A 26744-nucleotide genomic window follows, 5' to 3' on the forward strand; every position below is an offset into this window, starting at 1 on the left:
CACAGCCATCAGACTTCTCAGATCAGGCCTAGGCACACATAGGGTCTGTGTGAGAATAAGAAAAAGGCGCCCCCTCTGGACAGATTATTTACAAAAGGACACCCCTGAGGGACATTATGAATTTTTTTAAACATCCTTTCCTCTTGGCTGTGGCCCCCAGTGCCAGGACCCAGGCTTGGCCTGGAGGTAGGGGCTGGATTACATTCCCACTCCCTGCTCGGCCTTTCTGCAGGACCCAGGACCTGTCTGAGGGGCCTAACTCAAGTCAGGGGCCCTCTGTCACCAATTTCCCATATTCCATGTTCTAGAATCTCCAGGCTTTTCCATCTTCCAATAGAAGAATCTAGATTGACTTCAGAAAGGAAATTTCTGTTTAATCTTTGCAGTAGAAACCAAATTGTGGGCCTTGGAGGTTCAGACCTTGCCTTAGGCAAATTCCTTAACTTCCGTAGGCCTCAGTTTCTCCATTTTGAAAATGGGGATAATAAAAATGACCTTGCAGGACTGTTTCAATGAATGGACTGCACGGAACATAATGCTGGCACACAGTGGGTCTGCAACACCATGTGGAGCGTGGCCCTCAGGTAGCCAGGACCTGCAAGATACCCACGGCAGATGTTGTATGCGCAGTCCCCACAACTCCTGCAAGCTGCGAGGTGAGTGGCCCCGGCCAGTCCTCTCCTCCGTGCTCTTGTAGACATCTCAAATGCAGGCGGGGTGGCGGGGGCCGGGAGGGCCCAGGAGCTCTGCACTGCAGCCACCTGCGCCGCGGCCCGGGCCGAGGGCGCGCTCCCAGGCGCCCAGGACTCGGCCGACTGCCGGCTGCGGGAGGCGGCAGGAGGCGGCGGGGTCGGCGGGGCATCGGACCCGGCGGGTGAGCCCGCGAGAGGTGAGCAAGGAGTTAAGCCGGGCCGGAGGCAGAGCGCCTGTCAGACGCGAGCATGTGCAGTTTGCACCGCATCCGTACTATGGGTGAGTGCCGCCGCCGCCGCCGCCACCGGGGGCTCGGATCGGCCGGGCAGCGGCGGCTGCAGCCCCTGGCCCCCTCGCCGCCGTAGCGGGCGAATGCGGGCCCAGGCGCGGCGCCGGAGGGCGGGCGGTGTGGGGGAGGCACGGCCGGCAACTCGGCGCGGGGGGAGCCCGGACGCCGGGCGTGGGGGCGGGGAGCAGGCGGCGCAGGAGAGCACCCTGAGTCCCCGCGCCGGAGGAGGAGCGGGAGCAAGCCGGGGAGACGGCGCTCCTGGCCGCACCTGCACCCGGCGGGCGGCCGGCCCTGCCCCGCCCCGCTCCTGCTCGCGGCTCCGGCCCGCACCGGTAGGTGCCCCCGATACCCGCAGAGAGGCCTTTCCGCCACCCGGAGAGGTGGCCGCGCGGGGCGGGCAGCGCCGAGCGCGGGGTCGCGGGCGATGGTGCGGTGGTGGGGAAGACCGGGCGACCGGGCCGGGGGTGCTGCCGGATCCCGCTTCCTCTTTGCTTTCGGTTTCAAAGCGGCTGCCCCGGCTCGAGAGCGAGCCGAAGATTAGATGGTGCGCCCCGGCTTGGATTCCCTACGGGGGATGGGCACACAGGGGGGCGTGTTGGGGAAGGGGTGCACGTTGGCAACTTTCCCCGCCTGAAACAAAGGGGCTTCGGAGAGATGCGAGGGAAAGGGGCCAGCCGGGCATCTCCGGCAGCGGAAGGTTGACACCCCCTCGGGAGGGCAGAGCGGGGCGCCAGTCAGTGGAAGCTAGGGAGTCCGGGCTTGGGAGTGAGAACCGCGGACCCTCCTGAGTTTGAGGTTGAGGACTTTCCTAAGGAGAGGAAACCGTGAAGATGACCCTCCGCCTTCTCTCCAGGGTGCATGGAAAACCTAGGGGCTGGTGGACTGCACACCTAAAGGTCCTCCCCTCCCCGGGTCCGGGATCTGGGCCCGAGCCCAGCCCCCTGGCTGCCAGCTCGCCATCTGCCCTCCCTGATCTCCGGTGCTTGGTGGGAGAGGCAGGGCTGGGATGGGGACCGTTACAGCTCGGTTCACGGCAAGGGCAGAGAGACATTGGCCTCTCTCCCAGGTATCTTCCTTTCTCTCTTTCTATGCCTGGTCAGAAACTGATCCCTTCCCTTCCTTCCAGGGACTGTCTTTCTCCAGGATCCTTGGGGGTATGTTTGGTTGCCTCAGGTACAGAGCTTAGGGTGGCAGGAGGTTGTTCTGATGCCACTTCAAGCCCTCCCAGGAGGAGAAGAGGAGGACCCCGGGGAGCTGTCTGCCAGTGTAACCTTGGGGGCTCTGCTCAGCAATTCTCTCGTGTTCTCAGCACCTAGTAAAAAATGAGCTGTTACTCTGGCCTTCAGACTTGGGTCATCAGGAGGTCTGGGTTTCTGTCTTTGCTGTAACCAGGAAGAAGAGTCAAGGGGAGGGCTGAATGGCCTGCTCTCAGGGTGGTACGGTGTCTTTCTCTCTAGAAAACAAATGGGCCAGGTTCCAGGTCCCAGGTCCCCGACTTTGTGTCTCCAGGAATGAGGTGCCTCCAGCTCCAAGCCAGCTTGCATGTGACTACTGGCTTCTGTCCTGTAGGAGGACTGCCCCTTGCCTCTCTTCCTCTTAGAAAGGACAGCCATTTGAGAGTTGGGTTTTTCCCCTGGTTGCAAGGCAGAGCTATGTCTGCTTGCCTGTGGAGACGGAAGGCACTTGTGGGGGGGTAAGCGCTGGTCTGCTAGGTGACTCTCCTGCCTGCTCCTGTGCATGAGCTAATGATACAAGTGGTTGGGCCAGAGGTGGGCCTGCCAGGTTACCTCCTCGCTCTAGAGCCGTGGAGGGTGAGATGAGCTAAGAGTTGGCCCCCTCCCCAGGGCTTTGTATTTGGGCACAGCAATGGGTAACTGGGGAGACAACAGGGGCTGGACCAACTTATTTATCTGGTACTTAGAGGGAAATGACAACCTGATTTAATGTTGACTTTGGTCACTTAAAGTTACAGGAGTGAGGGAGGTTTGAGGACCCGGGAGGGGCAGCAGGAGAAATTGAAGTCCCCTGAGCTGTAGGTCTGTGGCCCTGGAACTTGTGGCTGAAGTCAGATGCAGGTGCCAGACGAGAGAGCACCAACAGCCCCACTTCCAGGAACCTTTCCCCTCTGAATGGCAGGGTTGATTATCCCTGAGCCCCCCACTGGCTTTATCCCAAGCCATTTATTCAGAGCGGAGAATAATGATATGGAGACCTGATCTCCCCACCCCCAATGGTGAGAGAAGGGGCTTTTCCGTGGATTGTTCCTCAAATGTACTGACTCTAAGCAGGGAGAATGATACTCTCTCAACTCCCTCTTTTAAAGTGCTGAGGCATGAATTTTACATTTGTAAAGTGATTTAAGCACGTTGGTCCGTGAGTGAAAGATATTAAATGAGTTAGGGAGCTTTATACTGTGTTTATTTCACCTGTATCAGATTTACATATTGTTTTTAAAGGGAATGGTGTCATTTGGCAGGAAAGGACTAAATTACAGCTTTTGTGATAGGGAATGCTCGGTGTCGGTTTTAACAGTGCAGTTTTTAACCAGAAAGGCACTTGCTGCAGCACATAGGCAGCAAGTGTTCCTCTGTCTGCCTCTGCTCTCGGGATGTCTTAGAGTTCCTTCCTACAAGGATTCTTCCTGGTAGACGGTGTCCAGCCCTGGCCTCAGTGACGGTCACCCTCCGAGCTCTGAAGAGGGTCTCTGATGATGCTAGGGACTCTGATGTTAGAAGTTGAGACTGGGGTGAAGGCAGTAAAGTGAAGCCGCTTGGTCTTAGCAGCGGCCGTATCAGATCTGGCTCTCCTTGAGGGAAGGGAAATCTAACCCTCGCACAGCCTGGCTGTTTTCAAATTTGTGTCCCTTTCCTTTCCTCCTCCTGCGCCTCCCCCCGCCCGCCTCCAATTTACAGACAAAGTGGTTTGGGTTTTATTTTATTTCTTTTATTTCAGGAACATTCCTTTTAAGGTGTGGATAATTTCTGACTTGGCAAACTCTCAGCTCCCTTTGTGGCAACACCTGGCTAAGGAGGGAACGTCGGAAGGATTTCTGATGTTCTGAACAGGAAGAAATTCAGCCTTTCTGGTCAGGTCGTCTGCTTACTCCACCACCACGTCCCAGAAATCAGAGGCTTTGATTTGGAAAGTACGGTGTAAGCTGATTTCTGGAGAAGGGCAAAGAGGCAGCACTTTGGATTATGGTTTCCCTTGAGGGAGACTCTCCTTTTGAGAGTTAGCACACTGGCTGTGGGGAATGTGGATGTCTGAGTTGGGGAAGTTTTCCTTTCCTAGGATTTAAGAATGTTTAGACTTAGTGTGGGAGGAGACCCATAGGTTATACTATTTTGTTACAAGACAAAGATGCGCTAATAGAATTTAGGTACCCCTGTGTTGGGTTACAGAGGTACATTTGCCTCAGACTTTGAGCTGTGAGATGCTCTCTGCTGCTGTGATCCAAGGAAAAGGAAATGGGTTTTCCCCTGCAACTCACATCCGTAGATAGAACTGAGGCTGAATATGTAATCTGTCACATCCCCCGGTAAAAACGAAATTTTTTCTCCCTTACCTTTGCTCACATCCATCCTGCAGGTGTGGACTCCCGGTCTCCTCTGCCCTTAGGCCGTCCTCCACATTCATTTTAACATTAGTTCCCCTATGTGTAAATTTAGTGGAGTTGAGGTCACAGAGTGATATTGGCCCCCTACTCCTTCAAAGGATGGTTCTGAAAGGTAACTTTCCACCCTCCCCTGATGTTGGTGCTTCTTCCTTTGGGGTTGGTCACAATCCAGTCTGGCAGTTTGAGGAGTAACCAAAGTCATTGCCAATTCCTGTTGCTGAACATCAGGCTCCCCATCATCCTTTACTCTGCTGGCTCCCCAACAGGGAGTTTGCTGTGGTCTTGGCTCCCGTTGTGGCTGGTGTCATAGGAGGGACAGCATTCTTGAAATTAGAGCAGTCTACATGGGCAGGAGTTGGGTCCTCACATTGTTCCTTCCTGCTGCTCTATCCTCTAGAAGCATGGCAGTTAAAAAAATAAGACTTGCATTATCAAATCCTAACTTAATGTGGGGAGATTGAATCGATAAGGGGGCCTAATCAGAGAGTGCACTTTCCACCAATCCTCTCTACTTCAGAAGCTCTGTGTTCAGAATGCACTGGGTTAGCCATTTATGACTGCTTCTGCAGCTGGATTTGAATGACGAATGCCTTCGAGCTGGTTCATTCATTCATTGTTTCCTTTCAGTTTTTAAGAGGCACCCCATCACATGAGTTTCTGGAATGGTCCATTTCCATCAGAAAGATCACTTACCCTGAGTTTCTGTAAGGCCTTGATACCAGCCCAGAGGAGCTAGGGATGCCCGCCAAGAAGGAGAGTGAAGGGCTACAAAGAGCGGATTCTTTTCTGGACTTCTGAGGGGTGATTCATGCTTCCAGATAAAGTGTGCTTCTTGGCGCTCCATGGTTTCGTTGCTTGCACAGTCAGTGAAGGGACAGCCCTTGGAGCAAGAAGCCCACCTTGTAGACAATAACTGTGTTCTTTGGAGGAATGGTGGGGACCTGTTTGTAGCCCCCTGCCAACCCCAATCTTCTTTTTCATAGCTGTCCTTGGCCAGACCCTATTTCAGTCCCTAGTCCCTAGGATCCCCCTCCCTCTCATTCCCAATCAAAAAAGCTTTTCCAAAGCCAAGAATAAGGCAGCCAGGGCATTGGTCTTACTTTCATCTACCTTCTTAAAATAAATATGGGCAAGAAATATTGTCACCACTGGGCAAAACAAGCCGCGGCTCCAGATTTTTGTTTGGTAATTGTGTTTTTGCCTGCTGTAAATAAGGAGATGACCTTCCTACACTGATCTGTAGATTCCTTAAAGCTTTCATATAGCCTGCACAGTTTCTAGCACATGGTGAGTGCTTATTAAATCATCAGCTGTGATACTTGGATGAGATCAGATACCCAGATTTCTAGGTCATTGGGCAATGCTGTCGTTTGTGTAGGAGCTGATGGTTGGCAAAGACCTCTAGAATCAGGAAATCTGGGATCCCTCCCTGACTCACTTGTGTGACTTTGGACAGCCCATTTCAGCCCTCTGAGACTTACTTCCACAAATGGAGCTTCAGCTGGGTTCAGTGATCATAGCAATAATAACAATGACAACTACTATTTATTGAATACTTACTATATCCCAGGCGTTGGGCTAAGCACTTGCTATATGTTATCCTTCTCTCACAGCAATGAGATAACTACTATTTTTTTTAAGATATGCTCTTTTTTTGGTGAGGAAGATTGGCCTTGAGCTAATATCTGTTGCCAATCTTCCTCTTTTTCTTTTTCTCCCCAAAGCCCCAGTACATAATTGTATATCCTAGTTGTAAGTCATTCTACTTCTGCTATGTGGGATGCTGCCACAGCATGCCTTGATTAGCGATATGAACGTCCATACCCAGGATCCAAACCAGTGGACACCAGGCTGCCAAAGTAGGAAATGCCAACTTAACCACTCGGCCACGGGGCTGGCCCAGAGATAGCTACTATTAATTATCCCCATTTTACAGCTGGAAACACTGAGGCTCTGAAAGATAAAGTGATCGTACATGTCACACAGCTAGCAAGTGTTCGAATTAGGATTTGAACTGAGATCTGTATGTTTCCTTTGTGTCCTATAGCCTTGGATCACATGATGGAATAAATGTTGGGGAGAAGGTAAAGTGGAGGTAGTGTGAGTTAAGCTATAAGAAGGAGAGCTGATGTTAATTAAACACAGCTAGTTAAAAGGAGAAGGAAGCCCAAATGCTTATTTGAAAAACAACATCCTGACGAATGTTCAGGAAGAAGAGAGAGGTCGGTATCCTGCATTGGGGAAGTAGGCCAGATGGCCTGAGAGTTACTATAAGGGAAACAGACTTATGCTTGGCGTAGGAATGTATCTTATAAACCCCATTTCATTTTGATGCCAAAATTTTTCTCTCACTTAACAGGCTATCTGGGCAGCCTATTTCTTTTTGTCACCCTGCTGCCGTTAGTCATAGTAGCTTATCTTTGCAGATTCTTGACTCCAGTCCTCATCCTCCAACCTAGTTTCTGGGCCTTCCCCTACCCATCATTATCGTCCAGCTGTGGAGACCTGATTATGACTCTGGGGCCCAGGTACACTCTGCAAAGTACAGCAAGCATTGGACTATCCTGTTCTTCTGAGAAAGTATTTGTGGCCACTGATTACTCCATTCAAATGTGACCAGCTATTTCATTGAGATGATTCTCCTCTCTTTCATCCTTGTTTGTTCCAGGCAAGTTAACTCTGAGGTTTTCTACCACTTTGAGGTGTTTGTGGAAGAAGAATGAATGTTCAAGTGGTGGCCTGGGGGAGGTGAGTGGACCCCCTTGGAAAGTTAGCGTGATGGTGTAAAATGGAGCATTGTGCTAGAGGTGAGGGTACTTGGGTTCTCATCTCAGCTCAGTGACTCTGGGAACGTGACATGAGTCCTTTGTCCTTTAGTTTCCTTATCTCTAAAATAAGAATGTTGGAAGAGAGCTTCTCTAACATCTCTTCCAGTAATAATGTGGGATGATCCAGTAGGATCTGGATAACTTGGTCCTTTCCCAGGGAATAACTCAGCTGATCTGGAATTGTAAGAAGTCAGAGCTGGGAGAGCAGAGGTGGGGTTGAAGGAGAAAAAAGCTAAGGGACAAAGTCGGAGCTGGAGTAAGTTCCTCCTTGTGAAGGGGGACTGGGTCAGGTCGTTCCTCCTTTGACTGTTTAAACGGGGCTACAGAGAGGCGGTGTCTGTTCAACCTTGTACTCACCATCTCCTAAATCATTGGGAACATCCTTGTATCTTGACTTAGAACTTCAACCTCACACTCACCTCATCCTCTGACTGTCCCCAAGTGAAGGCAGCAGCGAAACTGTGCATTGGTGTATGTTTTACATTCTGCGCTTAGATTTGGCAGTCTCCAGGACCTGGTTCAGCCCAGAATCCCCCCAGGGCTCCAGGACCTGGGGACTTGGCTGATGCTTTCCAAGTGACTCCGTGTTACAGAGAGGAGAACATGCCTCCTCTCTGCTGCCTAGTTGCACCTGAAAGAGCAGGATCATACCTAAGCTCAGCCTGGGAACTCAGGGAGCCCAGCTTTTCTGCTTGTGGAATTGGGCCATCTGGATTTCCCTTTGTTGTTCTTTTGTTTTTTGGGGGGTTATTTTTGCTGAGGAAGATTTGCCTAAGCTAACATCCTTTGCCAATCTTCCTCTTTTTGTATGTGAGCAGCTGCCACAGCATGGCCACTGACAGATGAGAGGTGTAGGTCCACGCCCAGGAATTGAACCCAGGCTGCCAAAGTGGAGCACGCTGAATTTAACCACTAGGCCACCAGGCTGGTCCTGGATTTCCCTTTGAGTAGAACCATTTGTCCAAGGACCTTTGGATTCTGCCATCCATTGGTAAATCTTCTCTTTTCATTTCATCATCTTCAAGGATGAGGAGCAAATGAGTTCCCACTAAACCCACCAAACCAGTCTTTCTGTGCTTGCTTTTTCCTTGGTTCCTTATTGTCCTATATCAGTTATTTCTAATGGTGGTTACCATACCATGGGGAATAGAGAGATGGTTTTAGTTGGTACAGGGACAAACATTTCATTTTAATAGCTATGTTTCTAATGAGTGTAAAGAAACATGACTCATTGGAATGTTCTCCTAAAGAGAGTTAATTTTGTCTCCCACTGTCCCTTCAGTTTCTTCAGTGGGATTGGTTCTTCCCCTGCCCTGTGACAAAGGGAAGTCAGGCCCCATAACTTTTCTGGTTATTCTTAGGCAGTAGAAGGTCCAGTGGTCACTTTAAGTCACAAGCGTAGTCTGTTCAGTACTTAATTCCTTCAGTCTTTTGCCACTGGGCTGGGAGGGACAGGAAGGGCTCACTTGCCCGGTGCTGTTGTCTGCCGGCTTCCAGCTTCCTGGGCCTGGCAGGTATTTAATACCATTCTCTCTCTTGTGGCCATGTTCATGGTTTCTCAGAGATTCCTCTCCCACCTATTGCTGGGATCATTCACTTCCAATTGTCTTGAAAAGAGCAAATTATCCTCTAAAATCCAGCTATTCACTTCCAGCCTCTTTCAGCCAAGCTCCTTCAGTCTGTCCAAGTGGCTTTCTTGGACAAGATCTGCTCTGATCTCATGCCAGCCTTTCTCACATGTGGCCCACGTTAGCACAAGGAGACAATCACACATCCTTTGGAGGATGAATTTAGGAATGCAAGCTGAGCCCCCAGCTCTGCCATCTCTCTTGGCTCCCCTGATAGCAGATGGCCAGACTGTGTCTCATGCTTTGGGCATCTCAGGTGGTCAGATGCTGGTCCACCCAGTCCTCCCAGGGTCAGACATCAAGTTTCCTGAGTGGTCCTGTGGAAGGCCATCTCACCAGCTTGGGAGCGTCAGACCTGCTGTACTCAGTGCCTTAGTTAAGACTTTTGATTTAACCTCTTATTATATGTGTGTCACCAAAACCATAACTGTCACAAGAGACTTAACAATTTCATGAATATTATTGCTTAGGAGAAGGCTATACTATGTATTTGACTAAAAGTTTAACTTAAATAAAAAGGTTAACAACAACTAACATTTATCGAGTACTTATAATGCCAGGTACTCTCTTTTGTTTAATCCTCATGAGAGAGGTCCTTGCATTATCTCTATTTTACAAATGAATAAACTGAAGCCAAGAGAGCTTGAGCAGCTTGTCCAAGGTCACACAGTTGGCATCAGAGCATGGATTCAAAAGGAAAGAATCTGACCCCAGAGTGTGCTCTTTTCAACCACTACGCTCTGTCTCTTCCTACAAGGGTGGTGGGCAGCCGTGACAAGTCATGTGGGCAGAATGCAAATGCTTGGGGAATGTTGCCTTAGGCCCTAACAGTAAAGTCTTCACTCTGGCATTCAAGCCCTCCATGCAATGCCTTTACCTGCCTTTCCAAAAACTCCTGTGCCCTTTACTGGAGCCTAATCCACCTGCCCCGCTAAACTGCCGAGCCCAACCCCTCCGGTGCCTCATTATTTCCCTGGCCAGAGGGCCCTCATCTGCTGTGCTGCCTCCGCAAGTTGCAGTCCTTTTAAACGTCAGAGCCCTTCTTTGCCACAAAGGTGTATTTGACCAAAACCGCTTCATGCTGGTTCAGGATCTTTCGCTCCTCTTGTAATTTCATCACCGAATGGGCAGTTATTATGTGCTTCTATGCAAAGAGCAGTGAAGGGCGGCTAGCAGACCCGCGTCCTGATCTCTCCATGCCACTAAACAACTTTTGCTAAGTTATACAAGGCCTTCAACCTCTCTGAACTTTGGTTTCATAATTTTAAAAGTGTGGGTGTGGGTTAGCCTCCTTCATTTTTCAGTGTTCTATGGTTGATGTTTACCTTCTTGTCCCCGCTAACTTTTAAGCTCTTGAGGACTGAAACTCTGTCTTGTATGTCTTAGTCCATCCCAGGATACTGCACAAGATTTTACACACAGAAGGTGTTTAAAAATATTAGTCTGTTGGCTGGTGGGAAATGCTGCTGTAAATCTGCTCTGGGCTTCACTGACTTGTAGAAATCGCCTTCTTCTGGGTGATCACCATAAAGTGAGGACTTTATGATTCTCTTTTCAGCATAAATTTATAACAAAAGCTTTGGGTCTAATCTGCTGCCTTTTTTCTGTAGGAAACTTAATGTAATGCTATTAAGACCCATACTCCTTTATCTAGTTTCAAAATCCAAAACATTCTAAAATGGAAAGCTTTTGGTAAAACCTGACCTGGACTAATATGAGGCCATTGGTCAGCTATCTACTCTGAGTGTGATTATTCATAAATCTGGCCACAAAAGTGTTAATGTGTCTGAATGGGGGTATGCTCCAGACCCTGCTGTGGGGATTATGTAATCTACAGGATGTGCTCTACATTACCTTTTTAAAGATCTGAAAAATTCTGATTTCCCGGGGTTTTGGGTAAGAAACCATGGTGCCGTGTGGTATTTCTCCACAGAGATGCTATTGGCGTTGGGGTGGGATAGATCTTTGTTATGTGGGACTCTCCCAGCATCACAGAACCTCCCATGACCCTGCCTTGTTGGCACCATAGTGTACCAATTTGATTTTTTTAAATATTGCATTATGATACCATTTATCTTGATTACTAAATTTTTTTGGCACCTCCGTAAACTTTTTGCCTGAGGCACATGCCTCTCTTGCCTCACCCAAGTCCCGGCCCATGACTCCGAAACCAAGAAGGCTTCTCCTCTTCCCACTGGTATGTCCCTCGGTGGGAGGTACCTGCTGGGTGCGTTTCGGGTTAACACGAGTGGGGCCCTCTTGGCCACTAGACTGAGTCAGCTCCCCAAAGAGATTTGTCAACCGGATCTTGCATGCACTTCCTACATCTGATGTTTCCTCAGAGCCCATGTAAATCTGGTTCCCTACTTCCATCTAGGACGTGACACAGCTACTTATTTGAGAGTCAGTGTGCTTATTAATCCCTACAGCTACTCTGACTGGATGTTTAAAAAGTTTTTAAAATATACAAATGCTCTTGGAAAAACATGAAAACAATAGAAAAATGTACAGTGATGGAACCTAAAGTGTTCTATTGTGTTTTATTCATGCTTTGTTGAGGAAACTGAGAGGAGAGGTGATAAGAGTTGCAAATGTTAGTGGAGGAGTCAGGCTCAGAACCTGTTTCTGGTCCTCCCTTTAGCATTCCAAGCTGGCAGGCTGCTCCCTTCCTTTCTCCCCAGGTCCCAGTGTCCTCAAGCTGGAAAGGACACAGGAGTCAGTTAGGTATCCCCCTTCTTGATTGAAGGACACATCTTTTTTTGCTTTTTTGCCCTTTGTCATTGTTTGGCAGTGATGGGCGTGCCTAGGGGAATTTAGGCCGCCTCCCCCACCCACCATCACCATTAAATAACCATCTCAGAATCTGAGCCCTAAGTATCCTGGCCTGCCTTTTAAACCTATTGGAGGTCCTCTGAGATCATTTCTCTATCCCTAGTCCTGTCCATGATCCTCACGATATAGCATTTTCCATAAATATCCTTAAGCATCCTCTTACATACTGTTTTCTCATCTTCTCATCCATTAAGGAAGATATTCCCCAGACAAGCCTGGCACCTATTTCTTTGACTTCATCTAAACACATCTTTGCCTCCAGACATTGAACCATTTATTATTTCCCTGGTCCCTACAGATGACTTGTGGTCTTCTACCTATTGTCATTATGCTGGAAAGTGCCGAGATATAGTATAAGTTAAACTAATCATGGAAATGAAATTTCCCAAAGGTACCAAATTGAATAGTTTTCTTAAGCTCCATAGATTGACCACATTGTCCGTGCACTCATCATTCGGGAGCTTCATGTCCGTATTTGTAATGACCATTGAATTTACTCTGTGGGGTTGATGGTTTGAAGTCACCTGATTCTGCTCACTCCTTCATTCCTGTCCACACTGCAGTTTCCCTTGCTTCTAGGGACACATGATCTGGAATGGTGCCCTCTTTTTATTTAGCATATATTTGTAATGCCTCCTAATTACCCTGAATAAAATTCATGGATAATATGACTTACCTCTCTCCGAAAGTTTTTTAAAAATCAATATAATGCCTAAACTGTAATATAAAAGAGAAATAAATGAACAGTTAGTTATAATACAATATCATGCATTCGAATATGTAATTGCTTGGGCACACCTACATGGAAGACAGAAGGAGGAGTCAGATGCTTGAACCTGTACATAGAATCACCGAGAATGTAACAGCTACAAATACCCACAAGATACAGGTGTGTGTATGGGTGACTCGAATACCACAAGACGTGTTGCTGAGGTCGATGTGATTTTCCCAGTTGGCGAGTCACTCTTGGTGAAGTTAAAGAATATCAAGTATAGTATCCCCCGTGATGTGCACTCTAATGGTGTTCCTGGACAATTTAGTATATGTTAAAACCATACGAAATTCTTCTGTGTTTGTTTCAGAAAAGGAGGTTGGTTCTAGACGCAGATAAATATAAACAGGCTTTTCACCTCTGTGAATGTCCAGTGGGACATTGCAAAGTCACGTGGGAGAGTTCTTTTGCGGGCCATGGTGGAAATTGCAGGGCACCCAGGATTCCTAGGTCTCCACCTCCATGTACCTGTAGCACTCCCCACCCACCGTGGTGCTGACAGAAGGTTCCCTCCTCCCAGGGGTGGCCCCGTTGAGACCGCTGGTCTAGAAAGACCAATGCCAGGAACTGGGAGACCTGTGTTCTAGGTCTGCGCTATCGTACCTCCATATTTGTGTGACCTTAACTCCAGATGCCTGCGTCTCCTGTCTGTAAGGGGGTTGTAATGACACACTCGTCCTGCTGGTCTATGGGATTGTGGCTCACTGTGCTCTCCTCCATGACTTCAGGACAGGCCAGAGCATCCGAGTGTGCCCCACATCGTATATCCCATCCATCAGCTCTCCCTCACTGTGGTTTTTTCTTAGCCTTTAAACATCCTTAGGTCTCTCTTATGTGGGAAAGAAAGAAGAGAGATAGGGAGGGAGGAAGGACACCCCCCTCATCTCTACTTCTCCAGCAGCTTTTCTCTCTCTTCCTTCACAAACAAATTTCTCACAAGAGTTATCCGTACACACTGTCTCAGTCACCTCCCTTTGCAGTCACTCCTCCTTCACAAATGGCCCCCAGTGACCTCTGTGCTGCTAAGTCTCTTCAGTCCCTGTCTGACTTGTCTCTGCAGTTGACCACAGCCCCCAAAGCCTTCTGCCCCCAATTCCCTGAACCCTGGTCCTTCCTCAGGCCCCGTTCACAGCGCCTCGCCCCTCCCACCTTCTCCCCAGCATGCTCCTCCTCTGCGCTGCTCCCTCCAGCTGGGGTCTCAGACCTGCCTCCAGCCTAGAGTCCCACGGGCATCTCATACTTAGAGCATCTGACATGTAGCTCATCCTGGGTCACTGAGCATGCCTGTTCCTGTATCTTCTCTCAGGGAATGACACGGCCATTACCCAAGTCAGAAGACTGAGTGTCGTCCTCGACTCCCCCCTCTCTCCCCCTCATTCCCAATAAATCCCTCACCCAGTGCTGTCTGTCCTGCTTTCTTAATAGGTTTCGAGTCTTCGCTAATTTGAGTTGCCTACTTGACCCTTATCGGCATCTAGGATTGCAACCCAACTTACTGTTTGGGCTGGATTAAACCTTTAGAGACCCTCAGCAGGGACCTGTTTAAGGTCCCATAAGTAAGTAAAAATAAATTAATGTAATGCTAAGTTATAAGAGAAAACCGTGGTTTCAGAAAGAACAAAATTTGTGTGCTGAAGCCACAATATCTTCTTTTTGATTCTTTCTCATTTTCTCTTCCTTAAAATAATTTCTTTTGGCGCTCCATTGTGGGCAGTACCGTAAGCAAGTGTCTCGCAGACCAACTGGGCAGTCCAGGACCACTGAGAATGTCAGCCTCCTGTGAGCCGGGCTTGGGTCTTTGCCTCTGTGGTCTTTGTGTGTCCTCGCGTCACAACATAGACCCTGAGGAATTGTTTAATGAACATGTGAGTGAATGCATGTATAATGAGATGAACTTGAAAGGGCTCACTGAAGTAAAAAGCATTGTCAGAATGTAAATTATTATTAGTAGTAACTGTCTGGTATTTGATGTTACAGTAGAATCTCCAAGATTTTCTATTTCCAATGTTTTAAAAACAACCAGCCCCACTGTTTTGCTCCAGCATTCATACTCCAGCCTACCTAGCGATGCATAGTCTGCACGTAAAAGATGCATATAAGGATTTCTGAATTAATAAATAAATGAGTTTGTATAATATGATGGTTTGCTCAATTCTCTTTACCCCACAATGAGGCTGCTTAAAGAGACTATCACCTGTCCGGCTGTGAGGTATTTAAAGTGACCACATCCAGCCGTGACAGACAGTGAACCCGGGGAGGGAGGCTGTGCCTGGGGGTGTGTGTGCATGTAGGCGAGGGATTACTTTGGAATTAGGTGGTGGCGACGGTGGTGGGGTGTGGGAAAGGGGGCACCTACCCTAGAAAGCCTGCCTGAGATCTCAGAAGGCCTAAAGTCAGGCAGTATGAGTAAGACTAGCTACAAATCTTTCTGGGGAAATGAAATACCATGTTACACCCAGAAGGCAGTGGCTTAACAAATACAATCTGACTCATTATTATGGGCTTGAGGACAAAACAGGTGTCAAAACATCTCCAGAAAATATTAATTACCTTTAAGAATAGACCCAAAAGGTTAATAATCCTGTCTCTCTGGTATTAATATGGAGGCCTCCTAGAAGATTGCTGATCTGGGGGAGGGGAAGGAGTAAATCGATGGAGGAGTAAGAAAAGAGAAGGGCCAAATTGGGAGAGGAACTGTGTCCATGAGGGACATTTGTCAGAGCTGGAATTTTTGTGCCCAGTGCAGACATGTGACGACCGATGTCCCACCCGGATTGACCTCCATATCTGCTCCACCCCTACCTCATTCCCCGACTAATGAAAGGGGCCCCTTTGTTGTTTTCTTTCCTCCCAACTTTTTATTTGGAAGTAATTTCAAACTTACAGAAAAGTTACCAGAATCACAAAACACCCCTATACTCTTTATCCAGATTCTCTATTTTTAACATTTTGCTTCATTTGCTTTATCATTTATGTTCTCTCTCTCTCAGTTTTTTCCTGAACTGTTTATGAGTAAGTTCCCTACACCATGGCCTTTATCTCTAAATATTTCGGTGGGGATTTCCTAAGAACAAGGATATTGTTTTATATAACCTTCAGTAAATTGAACATTGATACGATACTTTATCTAATCTGCTGGTTGTATTCCAGTTTTGTCAATTGACCCAGTAATGTCCTTTATAGCATTTTTTCCTGTCCAGGACAGGATTCAGTCTAGTTGTCATGTCTCTTTAGCCTCCTTTCGTCAGAACAGTTCCTCAGCCTTTCTGTTGTTTATGACATTGACATTTTTCAAGATTATAGCCTCCTTTTCCCCCTTTTAGAAAAATAGAATGTTCTTCCCATTGGACTTATCTGATGTTCCCTCATGTTTTGACTCTGGTTACATATTCCTAGCTGGAATATACATGAGTGATGTTGCAACCTTTTCGATGTATTACATCCAGAGGCACTGATACCCATCTGCCCCCTATGTGTGATGTTAAGTTTGAGGCATTCAAGCCCTCAAACTTAACTCAGGTCAGGTGTTGTCCAACTTCCTCACTGTGAGTTTACTAGTTTCCCCTCGCTACTAATAAGCAATCTGTGGGGAGACACTTTAAAACCGTATAAACATCCTGCTCTTCATCAACATTTTGCCTGTAGCTTCACCACCCCTCCCTTCTGGGTGTGCAGGTATTTCTGGATTCCAGACAAGGGATAGGAGTTCAAAGCTGTCTGGAACAAGGTGGCCCAATTCTGAGGGCCTCACCCAGGTAGAAGGGGCCCTGCTGTGCTGGGCCCAGCCCTGTTGAATACCGGCATTTCCACAATAACTTTCCTCTTCTGCCAGCAACAGAAGCTCATTCGTCAGTCTCTCAACTGACGTATAAGAATGTTCTCGCAAAATCTTCTCAGCTTTATTTGGGCACAGTGGGGTATAAAAAGAAGGCTAGTGCCCTCTTGGTGTCTTTAAGGATCCTGCCACAGAGCTGGGGAGACAAGACTCGGACTCACTGGAAGGTAAAGGACAGATAAGTTGTCAGTACTCTGACCCCACAGGACAGCTTAACCAAAGCTATCCCATGACTCTGGAAAATCAGGTGACCTTAGGAGTTTAGGGGAGAAGAGATGGAGTAGCTTAGGTAGGAGGCAGGGACCTTTCGTTATCCAGGGTAATCTTTGGAAGTTGAAGCACAGGCAAATATGGGTAAACAGAGATGAGAGGTAAAGGCGTTCCAGGAGGGGAAGCGTGTGCACAGAGACCGGGCGATGGGAGCATGGATGGTGCGACTGGGGACCAGCCTGGATGGGGTCAAGCAGTTCAGGCCGCAGGATCTACCCTCTTTTGTTTTACAAAGTAACTACTTTGCAACCAAATCTTACTGAGCACCTACCTCAGTGCCAGGCATTTGAAAAAATAACTTTTCCAATCTAAAAGTAATACGTGTTCAGTATAGGAGGCTTGGAAAAAGAGAAATATGTAAAGAAAGATTTTAATGAAGTCACTCTGTTCTTTCATCCAGAGATAACTGGTTAACCGAGGTGTGTTTCCTTCGTTTCTGAGATCTTTAACATTCTTCTGGCAACAGCTTTGTTTTGGTTCATGGATTCTGTAGCCCCTCTTATCCCTCGGAGGATATTCATCATGCTTTTTAAAACATTTCATTTTGTTGACTTTGTTAATTCTGTTTTCTAGCTGGAACTTCTGTTCTCAAATTTGGTGGTTTTGGTTTTGGTGAAATGTTTGGTGAGTCTTTGTTACGTGTCACCTCCCTATGAACCCGAACTCCGTGCTCCGGCCGCCAGTGGCTGTGGACGGGAGGGTAAGAGGTGCCTGCTGGGGACTGCAGGAGCTGTCCAGGTGTCCCCTTGCCCTCCTATCTCAATGTCCAGGGCACAAGCATGGGTGGAGAGGTGGGGCAGGGGCCCACTTGCCTGGCTGCTCCAAATCCAATCACCAACCACTCAGGGACTCTCCTGGGCCCCCAACTGCTGGCTCCAAACTTGGAGACCCCAGAGCTGTTGCTGTGACTGAGCATAGAATCCTCAGCCACACTGTCTGGGTTCAAATCCTAGCCCCAGCATTTACTAGCACTCTGACCTTGAAAAAGCTCTGTAACTCTGGGTCTTATTTATAAAATGAGGATGAGGGTGGTCTCTATCTCAAAGGATTTTTATGAGAGTTAAATGAGATGATATATGGCAAAGTTCTTAGAGCAGTGTCTGGCATATATACGTGCTGTATGAGTGTCAGCTGTTATTTTTTTTTTAATTATTTTGTGATTTTATTTTTTGGGGTTCTGGTTTCTCCATCAGTTTATTCCCATTTGCCTTCCATCTTCAGGCAGCCCAGATAATTCCTTCTTGTTTTCTGGTGCTGTAATGGATTTATTCTTCCTAGAAAATGTCTTTTCTGTCATTTTTTAGAGCCTTGGTGGAGGCAGGTATATCGCCTTGGCCTGCCATCTTGATACGTCGTGCACATTCTTCAGGTTCTTTTTCCCTGAGTATGTACAGGTGTTATTATGATCTGTATCTGTAATACAAACATCAGGGCATCCATTGTCATGTATGTCATCTCACCTGAGAGCCCGGCCCAGGGCAGGACTAGCCACCTGGTCTGGGTTCCCAGATGCTGATCCTGTCCTGGGTAGGACCGGGGGTGGGGGGGGGTGAGCAGTTCTCCTCCCGGCCTTCCTCAGCCTGGGCTGAGGCTGTCGTAATAAGTGTAATGGCTCCTCTGTTCCCTTTGTCAAAAGGAATGTTAATTATTTTCAGCAGTCTAATTACGTAGCTAATGAGAGAGTGACTGAGATAACATCCCCTTTAATTACTCTTGCCTAAGTGCTGTTTGGAGCCATATTTTGAGCATGTTGCAAGGCTCAGTGCTTTCGCAGTAGATGGAGCTGTCCAGTGAGAGGCTGAGTGAGGGGCCGGGGCTGCCAGGCTTAAGGCTCTTGGTGGAAGTGCCTGGCTGCAACCAGTGCCCGGCCTGGTGAATGCCAGCCTTTCTTCTGAGCTGTTATTTAAAGGAAAGAGACAGTTTGGATTGGGTCGGGTGTCAAGCAAACAGCAACCATCAGAGCTGCCCCAGAACAACTCTCTTTCCTCATTCTTCTCCCGTGCACCTGCCCTTCAGGCTCCTCTTGGCCAATCAGAAATTACAGTAGGCATTAGCTTGCTTACTAATTTTTTGTCTCCCTCCCAGCCTGTGAGCTCCAAGGGGCCAGGAACATTGCCTTGTTCACACCTATTACAATGCCTGGCCTTCAGCGGGTTTCTCAAGAAATATTTGTTGACTGCTGGAATACGATACCCTGAGTAAACAAACTGGCCTCCACAGGACTTCTTGGAGTAGGGCTTCTGGTTGTTTAGAATTCTCTAGGGTGGCTTGGCTGTAGAAAGCTGTGAAGAGTTGGGCCCTGGGTGTCCAGGCTTGTCCTCAGGAAGACTCACTGGTGGGGCAACCAAGGGGCAGGGTCCCCATTGCTCTGAAGGCGTGGCGTGTGTGGGGATAACCTGTGGGACACCCTGAGTACCTGGCAGTAATAGGGAGAAGCTAGATAAAGAAATGCCTGGTCAGTTTGTCGGTGAGGCTGTGAGGTCACTGTCTGTCCCTTTCCGGCTGACAGGAGTCGTCTTGCTGGTCTCACGTGACAAGGATTCAAGGGCCCCTCAGCTGCTGCCTGATGGGATCTGCATAGGGGATTATTGATGGAGGGGAGGGGAGGCAGCCCTTTACTGTAACGCATGCCTGGCTCTGGGACAGCCGCCAGGCAGCTAATTAGAGAGCCCAGCAGCTGTCCAGCCTTTCAGGCAGCGAGCAGCAGCTACCGAGTGCCAGGAGGTGGGATGGGAGGGTAAGGAGAGGGGCATGGGGCCAGAGACCACCATCCAACGTAGGGGATAGCCGGTCAGGGTTTGTTTCAGAGGGGGGCACTGGGAGGGACAGGTAAGGTAGAGTGGGCTGGATGGGGAGGAGGCAGGGAAGAGAGGAGGGTGACAGGACAGGGAAGCCTCCAGGTGAGACAGAAGACAGGGTGGCAAGATGTCCTGCAGGCAGGGAAACTCAGATTCCAAGCCCTGAGTGGCGGGGTGCAGAATGGAAGGACAAGGCCAAGTGGAGTAGGGGGTCTGTCCCCTATCTCCGCCCACTTCCCCTATGCCCCAGGGCTGGGTCTCCTTGCTCCCCAGGGAGAGCTGACCAGACACAGCCTTTCCCCTAGGGGGATTTGGAATTCCAGTTTCATTTGTAGCTGAGCTGGCCACTCTTTGGTTTGGGAAGTTGCCAAATCCACTTGTGTTCAGGGCTGGTCTTACTATAGGACAAGTAAAAACAGTTGTTCTGGGTCACATGGGAAGAACAGGGGGGAGGGGGCGCTTTGAGTAGCCAGAGGGTTCCCCAGTGGGTCTTTGGGGCATCTTCTCTTTCCTTTGTGGGCATCTGGGGTGGGGGAGATTTGAGGAGTGCTAAGGAGGAGGACAGAGGGAGAGAAAAAGGGATAGTGTTTCGCCTGCCGCTTCCTGGCTCCAGTCTTAGGTTCCGGGCCATGGAGACTGCTGGGGGTGGGGGGCGGGAGTTGAGGGGAGATTTGGTTTTTATGTTCCAGTCAGAGAGGCAGAGATTCAATCATGCAAGCCCAGCTTACCCTAAATAGTTGTAGGGGAGGAGAGAGAATGATGCAGAGGGAATTTCCTGCCAGCAGCTGCTGGTTAAACCTCTTTGAGAAATGAATTCTATGTGCATGAAAACTGGATGTGCCTTTTGAGAGTGCCAGCACATTGTAGAAATAACAGAATAGGCATTGTTATTCTCTGACCTGAACCCGAGCCTGGCCCCTTGCCCACGTAGGAGCCTGCAGTGTCTCCTGCGATGCCTGGGACACTCTGTTCCTGCCCCAGCCCTCCTCATGTGATATGTCTTCTGTGTTATCAGACCCAAGGCACCCACCCCATCCACCAGTCTAGATGATGGCTCTTAGAGGTGGGAGAAAGGAGAGCGAGCACCCTCCTTTCTTTCCTGGTCTGCAGAGAAAGCCCTGGTCATTGTAAACCAATGTTTGTGATGCTTTGTGGGAGAGAGCCCTTCTATGAGGGTGCCCTAAAAATTAGGGAAGACCCCCAGACATCTTTACGTTTCGTTAATAACACTGGCTGGTACAATCACCCAAGAATTTAGCTGGACCCTTCTCCACCTTGTTTGTCCATCTTCCAAGAGAAACTCTGTGGTCTCAAGGAATTCATCTTGTGGAGGGGGAAGCAGAAACGTGGTAATTTTAAGATGAGACAACATGTTTCAATAGAAGGATCCTCAAAGTCCTGTGGGATCATCAATGATGGAATAACTGGGAGGCTGTGGGACAATGGCGTCACAAAGGAATAAGGAGGGAACAGGGTCTCGAAAGAGGAGGGGGTGTGCTGGGCTGCAGAGGAGGGCAGGCAGGGAGGACAGGCTTGAAACTGTGTGGTGGTCTCTGCTCCTTTAAACTCCCAGGAGCATCCGGCATGTTGATAGGGAGGCTGGATGGACAGACTCGGCTGTATGTTTACAAATAAGCTGCTTACAGGACGGACTAAGTAGATTAAGCTGAATGAAGGTTGCGTGCCTACAGACATGTGCCTTGAGAATGAGGTTTGGATGGGAAGCAGTTTGAAGGCATGCTATATGGCGAGGCTGGTGACTCTGGAGCCCAAGGGCCAGGGTTCAAATCAAATGTATGGATTTGACCAAATCTTTTAATGTCCTGAAACTTGGTGATTCATCTCTAAAAGGTTGGGGGGGGAGGGGGCGGCTGATAATTCCTGCCCTCCCCTGCAGGAGTCTTGGGAGAATCTTGAGAGATGATATACCAGAAAAAGTATATTTCACCCCCATAGTAGTTGCTATAAGGGCTCGTCACACCTTCATATGCTCCTAAAAGTTCTCCTTCAGGTCACATAGTCCACAAAGAAGCCTCACGCCCTCTGCTCCCTGGGACCTGCTCTAGGGAGCCAGGGAGTGTCAGAGGAGGATGAGAAGAGCTCGTGCACTTGAAGGCAGAGGCAGGACCCCTGCTATACCATCCCCTCCTCATCCAGCCTCCACCAGCTCCCTGGGGGAAGAGCCTACAGACCAGGAAGCAGGAGGTGTCCAGTGCAAGGCTGGCCCCAGGAGGGAGCCTGTTCTGACTGTTTCAGCTTCACCTACTAGGGCAGCACCTCAGCCAGCAACGGGCTCCCAGGGCTGACTGCAGTGACCGACGGGCTGTGCTGACAGGATGTGGGCTCTGGTTTCTGTTTCTTTTTGGTTTTTACTTGTGCTGTCAATGCTGCCTGCTTAGGGCTCAGGGAAGGGGAAGTGCCCTTATGTCCACGGAAGTGCGGCGGGGGGACTGAAGCCTCAGGTGCAGGGTCAGAGTGGTGCTGGGAATGAAGTGGGTGTCGGATATGTCTCGTTGAAGCCCTTTCCTCGAGATGATAGGTACGTGCCAGGGTGACCCCTGCTCACCATCAGGAAGGCTGGGAGAAGGGAGGCAGATGGCCAGGTGGGGCAGGGTTGGAGGCTCCTGTCTCTGGGGGAGCTGGGGAGGGATAGAGGCAAGGCAGAGCACAGCAGCCCACTCACTTCATACCCTCTGCCTTTCACTTTTCTTGGTGCAGAGGCCCCAGGGAGACACCCAGGGGACGTACACCCTCCCCACCCACAGCACATGTGCACACAGTGAGTTTCAGGTTCCCACCCCAGCCCTTTCACTTCTCGGCTCCTCTGCTCTCTCAAAAGTTGTCTGCTTGGGGAGCAAAGGCCTGAGTCACCCCTGCTCAGAAAGCCTGGGTGTGGGAGGAGGGAGGAAGGTGGCTGTGGGCGTCAGCATGGCGTGGCTGGCACCTCTGTGATCCATCCTGCTTGGCCATCCGTGGGGGCATCCCGCCCCCAGTCACATACTGTTCTCTGTTTCCAAGCGGCCAGTCCGTCCTTCCGTAGGGCCCTGCTGGACCTGCACTCTGTCCTCGGGCTTAGGCAGATGGTGCTGCATCCAAGGGGTTTTCAGGGAAGCTCCAGCACCTTCATATTAAAAGAAAAAATGTCGGACTCTAGATCAAATGGTCAAGTCTTGGGGATATGATTAAAAATATGTTCATGGCAAAGGGCATTATAAAGTCAGATTTATATCAGCTTGTAGTCAATTATTGATGTTAATAGGAAGGGTCTCAACAATAACAGTGATAAAATAATAAAATGAAATAAATATTAGGGTGGCGGGATTGTGGGTGGAGGGGGTTTAGCGTACATTTTGTTGGATTCCTTGTTTGCCTGTGTGTGGTTGTGCTTGACTCCAAAAATGCTAAAACGAATGTCCTTCACTATCTGCCTTCCACGAGGCCCTTGACCGCCCTTGAGAACAGATGTACCCACCACAGGGTGAAGGTGGGAGTGTAATTTGAAGCTAGATGAGAATGGAGCTGGATTCTAAAATTATATTCCCTCTCAGATTTACAAGTGCGCACCCTTTCACTCGTGGTGCAGGAAGCCCTAACCCCACGTGTGAATTGCCTGGGATCCGTCCCAGGCTCTCATCGCTGGATTAACCAGACCGAAGCAAACAGGATGACAGAGAGGAGGTGGCAGGTTCCAGGAGAGGGGCCTCGGGTGGGATGAGTGTCTGGTGCTGGGCCTGGAGCCTGGGCCCTTGTGGTATTTGCCTCAAGTCTGCCTCTCTGGTTGACCTGGTGGCTCAGAGCTGGGGGCACTTTAAGCTAATGAACGCCTCCTCTTTTATTCCCAGGGACACATGGAAGCCACACGCCCACTAGCCTTGGATCAGCTGAGCCCTGGGGCTGATGCTTGCCCACACTGCTGAGAATGGCGCTGAGAGCCAGCCAGGCACCAGGACTAAGGTTAACCTGGGACGCTCCTGGACCGTGATCCTGATGTCTGTTCTGAACCACACGCTCAAGGGTGTGTTAAGTGAGTATATTACAGGCTTCCGGGGATCATAGGCCCCTCCTGCCTCAGCAGCAAGGGCACAGGTCTGGAGGTTCCAGTTCTGAGCCTGCTTCCCCTCCGAGGGCCTGTCACAGGCTACAGTTGTAGAACAGGAGGGCAGTCTCCAGCAGTTCCAGGCCATATCATGTGCTGGAGCCATCTTGTATCTACACGGCCTCCGAAAACTGGGCCAGATCCAGATGGTCCGACATGAGTGATGTGAGACACTCAGCACATAGGAGACAGCATCTTCCCAGATTCTCTTTCTCATCTGGAGGCTCATGGATACTTTGGGCCTCGGGCTTTACTTCTGTGCAATGGGAACGATACCTCCCCTGGGATTCCAGACTCTGCCCAGAAGCCACGAGCAGTTCACATGGCCTTGGGTAGAGCTTCCAGGGCACTGGGAGGTGAGGAATGTTTGGCACCTTAGGTGACATAAAAGTGACACCAGGGGTCAAGAGGAACAAGTCCTCTGATGATTTTGCCATGTTTCAGTGGCACCTCCTCCTCAGTCCAGAGGGGCTGCATGTGGGGCCCCTCTGTGGAGTGTCGCCTGTCCTCACATGGCCTGTCTTTCCAGCCTCAGTCTCTGGCTTTTCCTTGATGATGCTTTGAAAAATGACAATTGGTTGCTTTCCTAAGCCCCGGAGGCCTGTCCAGCCTAAATGCTGTTCTGTTTGTGCAGGGCAGACAGTCCCACTGTGGAATCGGGGACCAGCAGGCAGAGAGCTCCCTGGAAGGCCGGGCAGGAAGAGCTGGTGCTTTTGACTAGACAAACTTTTAGGAGCTGCTGGGCTGGTCCACAGGAGCCCAGAGCCTTACATTCCAGGTGGGAGTTGGCAGGGAGAAAAAAGGGTAACCAGGTATTTCTCAGCTTTAGGGACATCTTGACTCTTTTGCCAGATGAGAGTGTAAAACTCAGGGCTAGAATCTACTTTTCACTCAGTCTGGACTTGCAAAATCAGTCTGCAACTGGATGGTCTTTCAGGAAGTGTGTCCTTGGGTTGATATGTAGCTGGGGCAGTGTGATCGAGCCTGGACTGTGGGAGGGGGGTGGGGGTGGAGAGATGGCCATGGAAGCCACTGTGGGAACGCAGTGACTCAGACGGGAGAGCTGTTCCCCACACAACAGAGAATTCTCCAGAGCAATCTACGTCATTAACCTTAAAACTGTTGTACCCTTGCTTCCAGTCATCCGACTTCTGGAATTATTCATTAAGAAACGGTTCATTAGAAAATAGTCCCAGAAAACAAAAGGGCCAAATTCTTTTGTTACAGGCATAAAAATATGTTTCTTGTGGTGTCATTGTAGTAGTGGAAACGGGAAATAATTTTTCTCCCTTTGGTGAGCATCTAGGTTAAGTAAATTATAGTTTTCCACTTTGTGGAATATTACGCAGCCATTATAATAATGAGAAATAGGCAATACAACAACTTGGAAAAAGGATTATGATACAATAAGTGAAAGTGTCAGGTTATAGAATAAGTACATTATGGTAACTTGTAAAATAAACACATAAGAAAAGATTGCAAGGGGGAAATGGTAAGGGCTGCTCGTTTGGTGGAATCATGAACGCCTTTCTTTCTATAATGCATGAATTTGCTTCTTTTAAAACTAAATTCAATCTGGATGAATACACAGCACACCATTAGTAGTGACTTTCTCTGAGGTGTGGGATAATGGTGACTTTTGCTTTCTAAGGCATTCCTTTCTGTAATGTTTAAATTTCAGCTGCGTACACATGTTACTTTTGTAATCAGAAAAGATAATAAAGATATTTTTAAATGCTAGAATTAAAATTTTTAAAAGGCTATGTTTTCCAAGAAAGAGGAAAAAAGAAAGGCTGAGGCAGCTAGCCGTTTATACCTGCCCTCATCAGTGTTGAAGGGCCTGCACCTGTTTGGGCCCATTCATTCATTCGTTCCACAGGTAATAGTGGGTCTTAGTGCCAGACATGGTTCTGGGCACTGGCTGTCCAGCAGTGAACAGGACAGAGCCCCTGCTCGCATGGAGCTTTCATTCTAATTGAGGGAGATCGACAACAAACAAGTAGCAAAACGTCAGAAAGTAAAAGTGCTATGAAGAAAATAGGATGATGTGAGCAGCAGGCAGGCTATTTTGGACTGGAGATCAGAGAAGGTCTCTGAGGGCTAACAGTTGAGCCAAGACCTGAATGACCACAAGGAGGCAGCCACGTGAGGTCTGGAAACAGCCTTGCAGGCAATGCACAGGATGCCAGCCTGTGGGCCCCACCCACAGGTGCCCTTTGCTGCCTGAGCCCTGGTGAACCTCTGTGCCAGGCTGACTCCATTCCCTAAGCCCACTTGCCCTCCTGCACCTGTCCGCTGGGATTTGCTTAGCATCTGAGGCCCTCTAAAATCTGCCCCCACCTGCCTCCCCGTGTGGACCGGCTGCTCCTGACACTCTGGCTGCTGCTGCTCCAGGCACAGGGCTTCTCTGGGCAGTCTGCTCACTGGTCACTGCCCTTGGCTGGCATTTCTGTGGTGGGGCTGGGCCATCTGAGATTCTGAGCAGCACTGAGGCAAGCCGGCAGTCAGAGAGGCTCTGGGTAATGTGTGTCCTGGTGAGAGGTCTTTGAATGGCACATGCCTTGAAGCCCTGAGGTGTGGCTGCCGCCATAGTCCTGTGAAGGTCAGCTGTGACCCTGGAGGACATTTGTATGGATCCTGCCAGAACTTGGCCTCTCAGAATAGGCTGAGCCTTCAGTAGCTCTGACACCCAGTTCTGAGCTTCACAGATGATCCACATAGAAGCTCACGTCCTTCTTGCTTCTTTTTGTCTCTCCATATACCATCCCAGCCTTCCAAAAGCAGACACTCAGAAAATGATAGTGACCTCAGAGGAGCCTGTAGTCAGCCTCAAGGGCAGTGCAGTGTTCAAGGCTCAGGAACCAGACTTGCTGGGTTTGAATCCCAGCTCTGCCTTTTGTAGCTGTAAGAACGTAGGCTAATTATTTAGCCTTTCTCTGCCTCAATTTCCCCATCAGTAAATGCGCTTGAGGATTATCTGAGTTAATACATGGAAAGTGCTCAGAAGAGTGCCTGATTATTGCTATTGTGATGTGGGAAGTGGAGGGAGGACCATCCCAGGGCCTTTCCTGGGCTTCCCACAGGAAG

At 49.1% G+C, this 26744-nt stretch overlaps 2 protein-coding genes across 19 annotated transcripts in view; both read left to right on the forward strand.

Moving 5' to 3' along the window:
• The first annotated feature begins 622 nt into the window (after positions 1-622).
• Positions 623-7321, forward strand: LOC124233726 (translation initiation factor IF-2-like). The gene is made up of 3 exons (XM_046650857.1): positions 623-656; positions 713-1526; positions 7267-7321. The coding sequence occupies exons 1-3, from the start codon at positions 623-625 to the stop codon at positions 7319-7321; spliced, it is 903 nt and encodes a 300-aa protein (XP_046506813.1).
• LOC124233737 (transmembrane protein 229B) overlaps positions 858-26744 on the forward strand; it is a 35045-nt gene continuing 9158 nt past the window's right edge. For 3 of the 18 annotated variants that reach the window (XM_046650882.1, XM_046650886.1, XM_046650892.1), the window contains exons 1-2: positions 16474-16660; positions 23404-23585. The gene's annotated coding sequence lies outside the window, so the exon portion shown is untranslated. Of the gene's footprint in view, positions 973-1093; positions 1315-7289; positions 7347-16472; positions 16661-23403; positions 23586-24291; positions 24436-26744 lie in introns of those variants that run through there. The other 15 variants (XM_046650889.1, XM_046650895.1, XM_046650897.1 and 12 more) reach the window with 11 other exon arrangements.

This window comes from Equus quagga, unplaced genomic scaffold, assembly GCF_021613505.1.
Source record: "Equus quagga isolate Etosha38 unplaced genomic scaffold, UCLA_HA_Equagga_1.0 220_RagTag, whole genome shotgun sequence".
Lineage (NCBI taxonomy): Eukaryota > Metazoa > Chordata > Mammalia > Perissodactyla > Equidae > Equus > Equus quagga.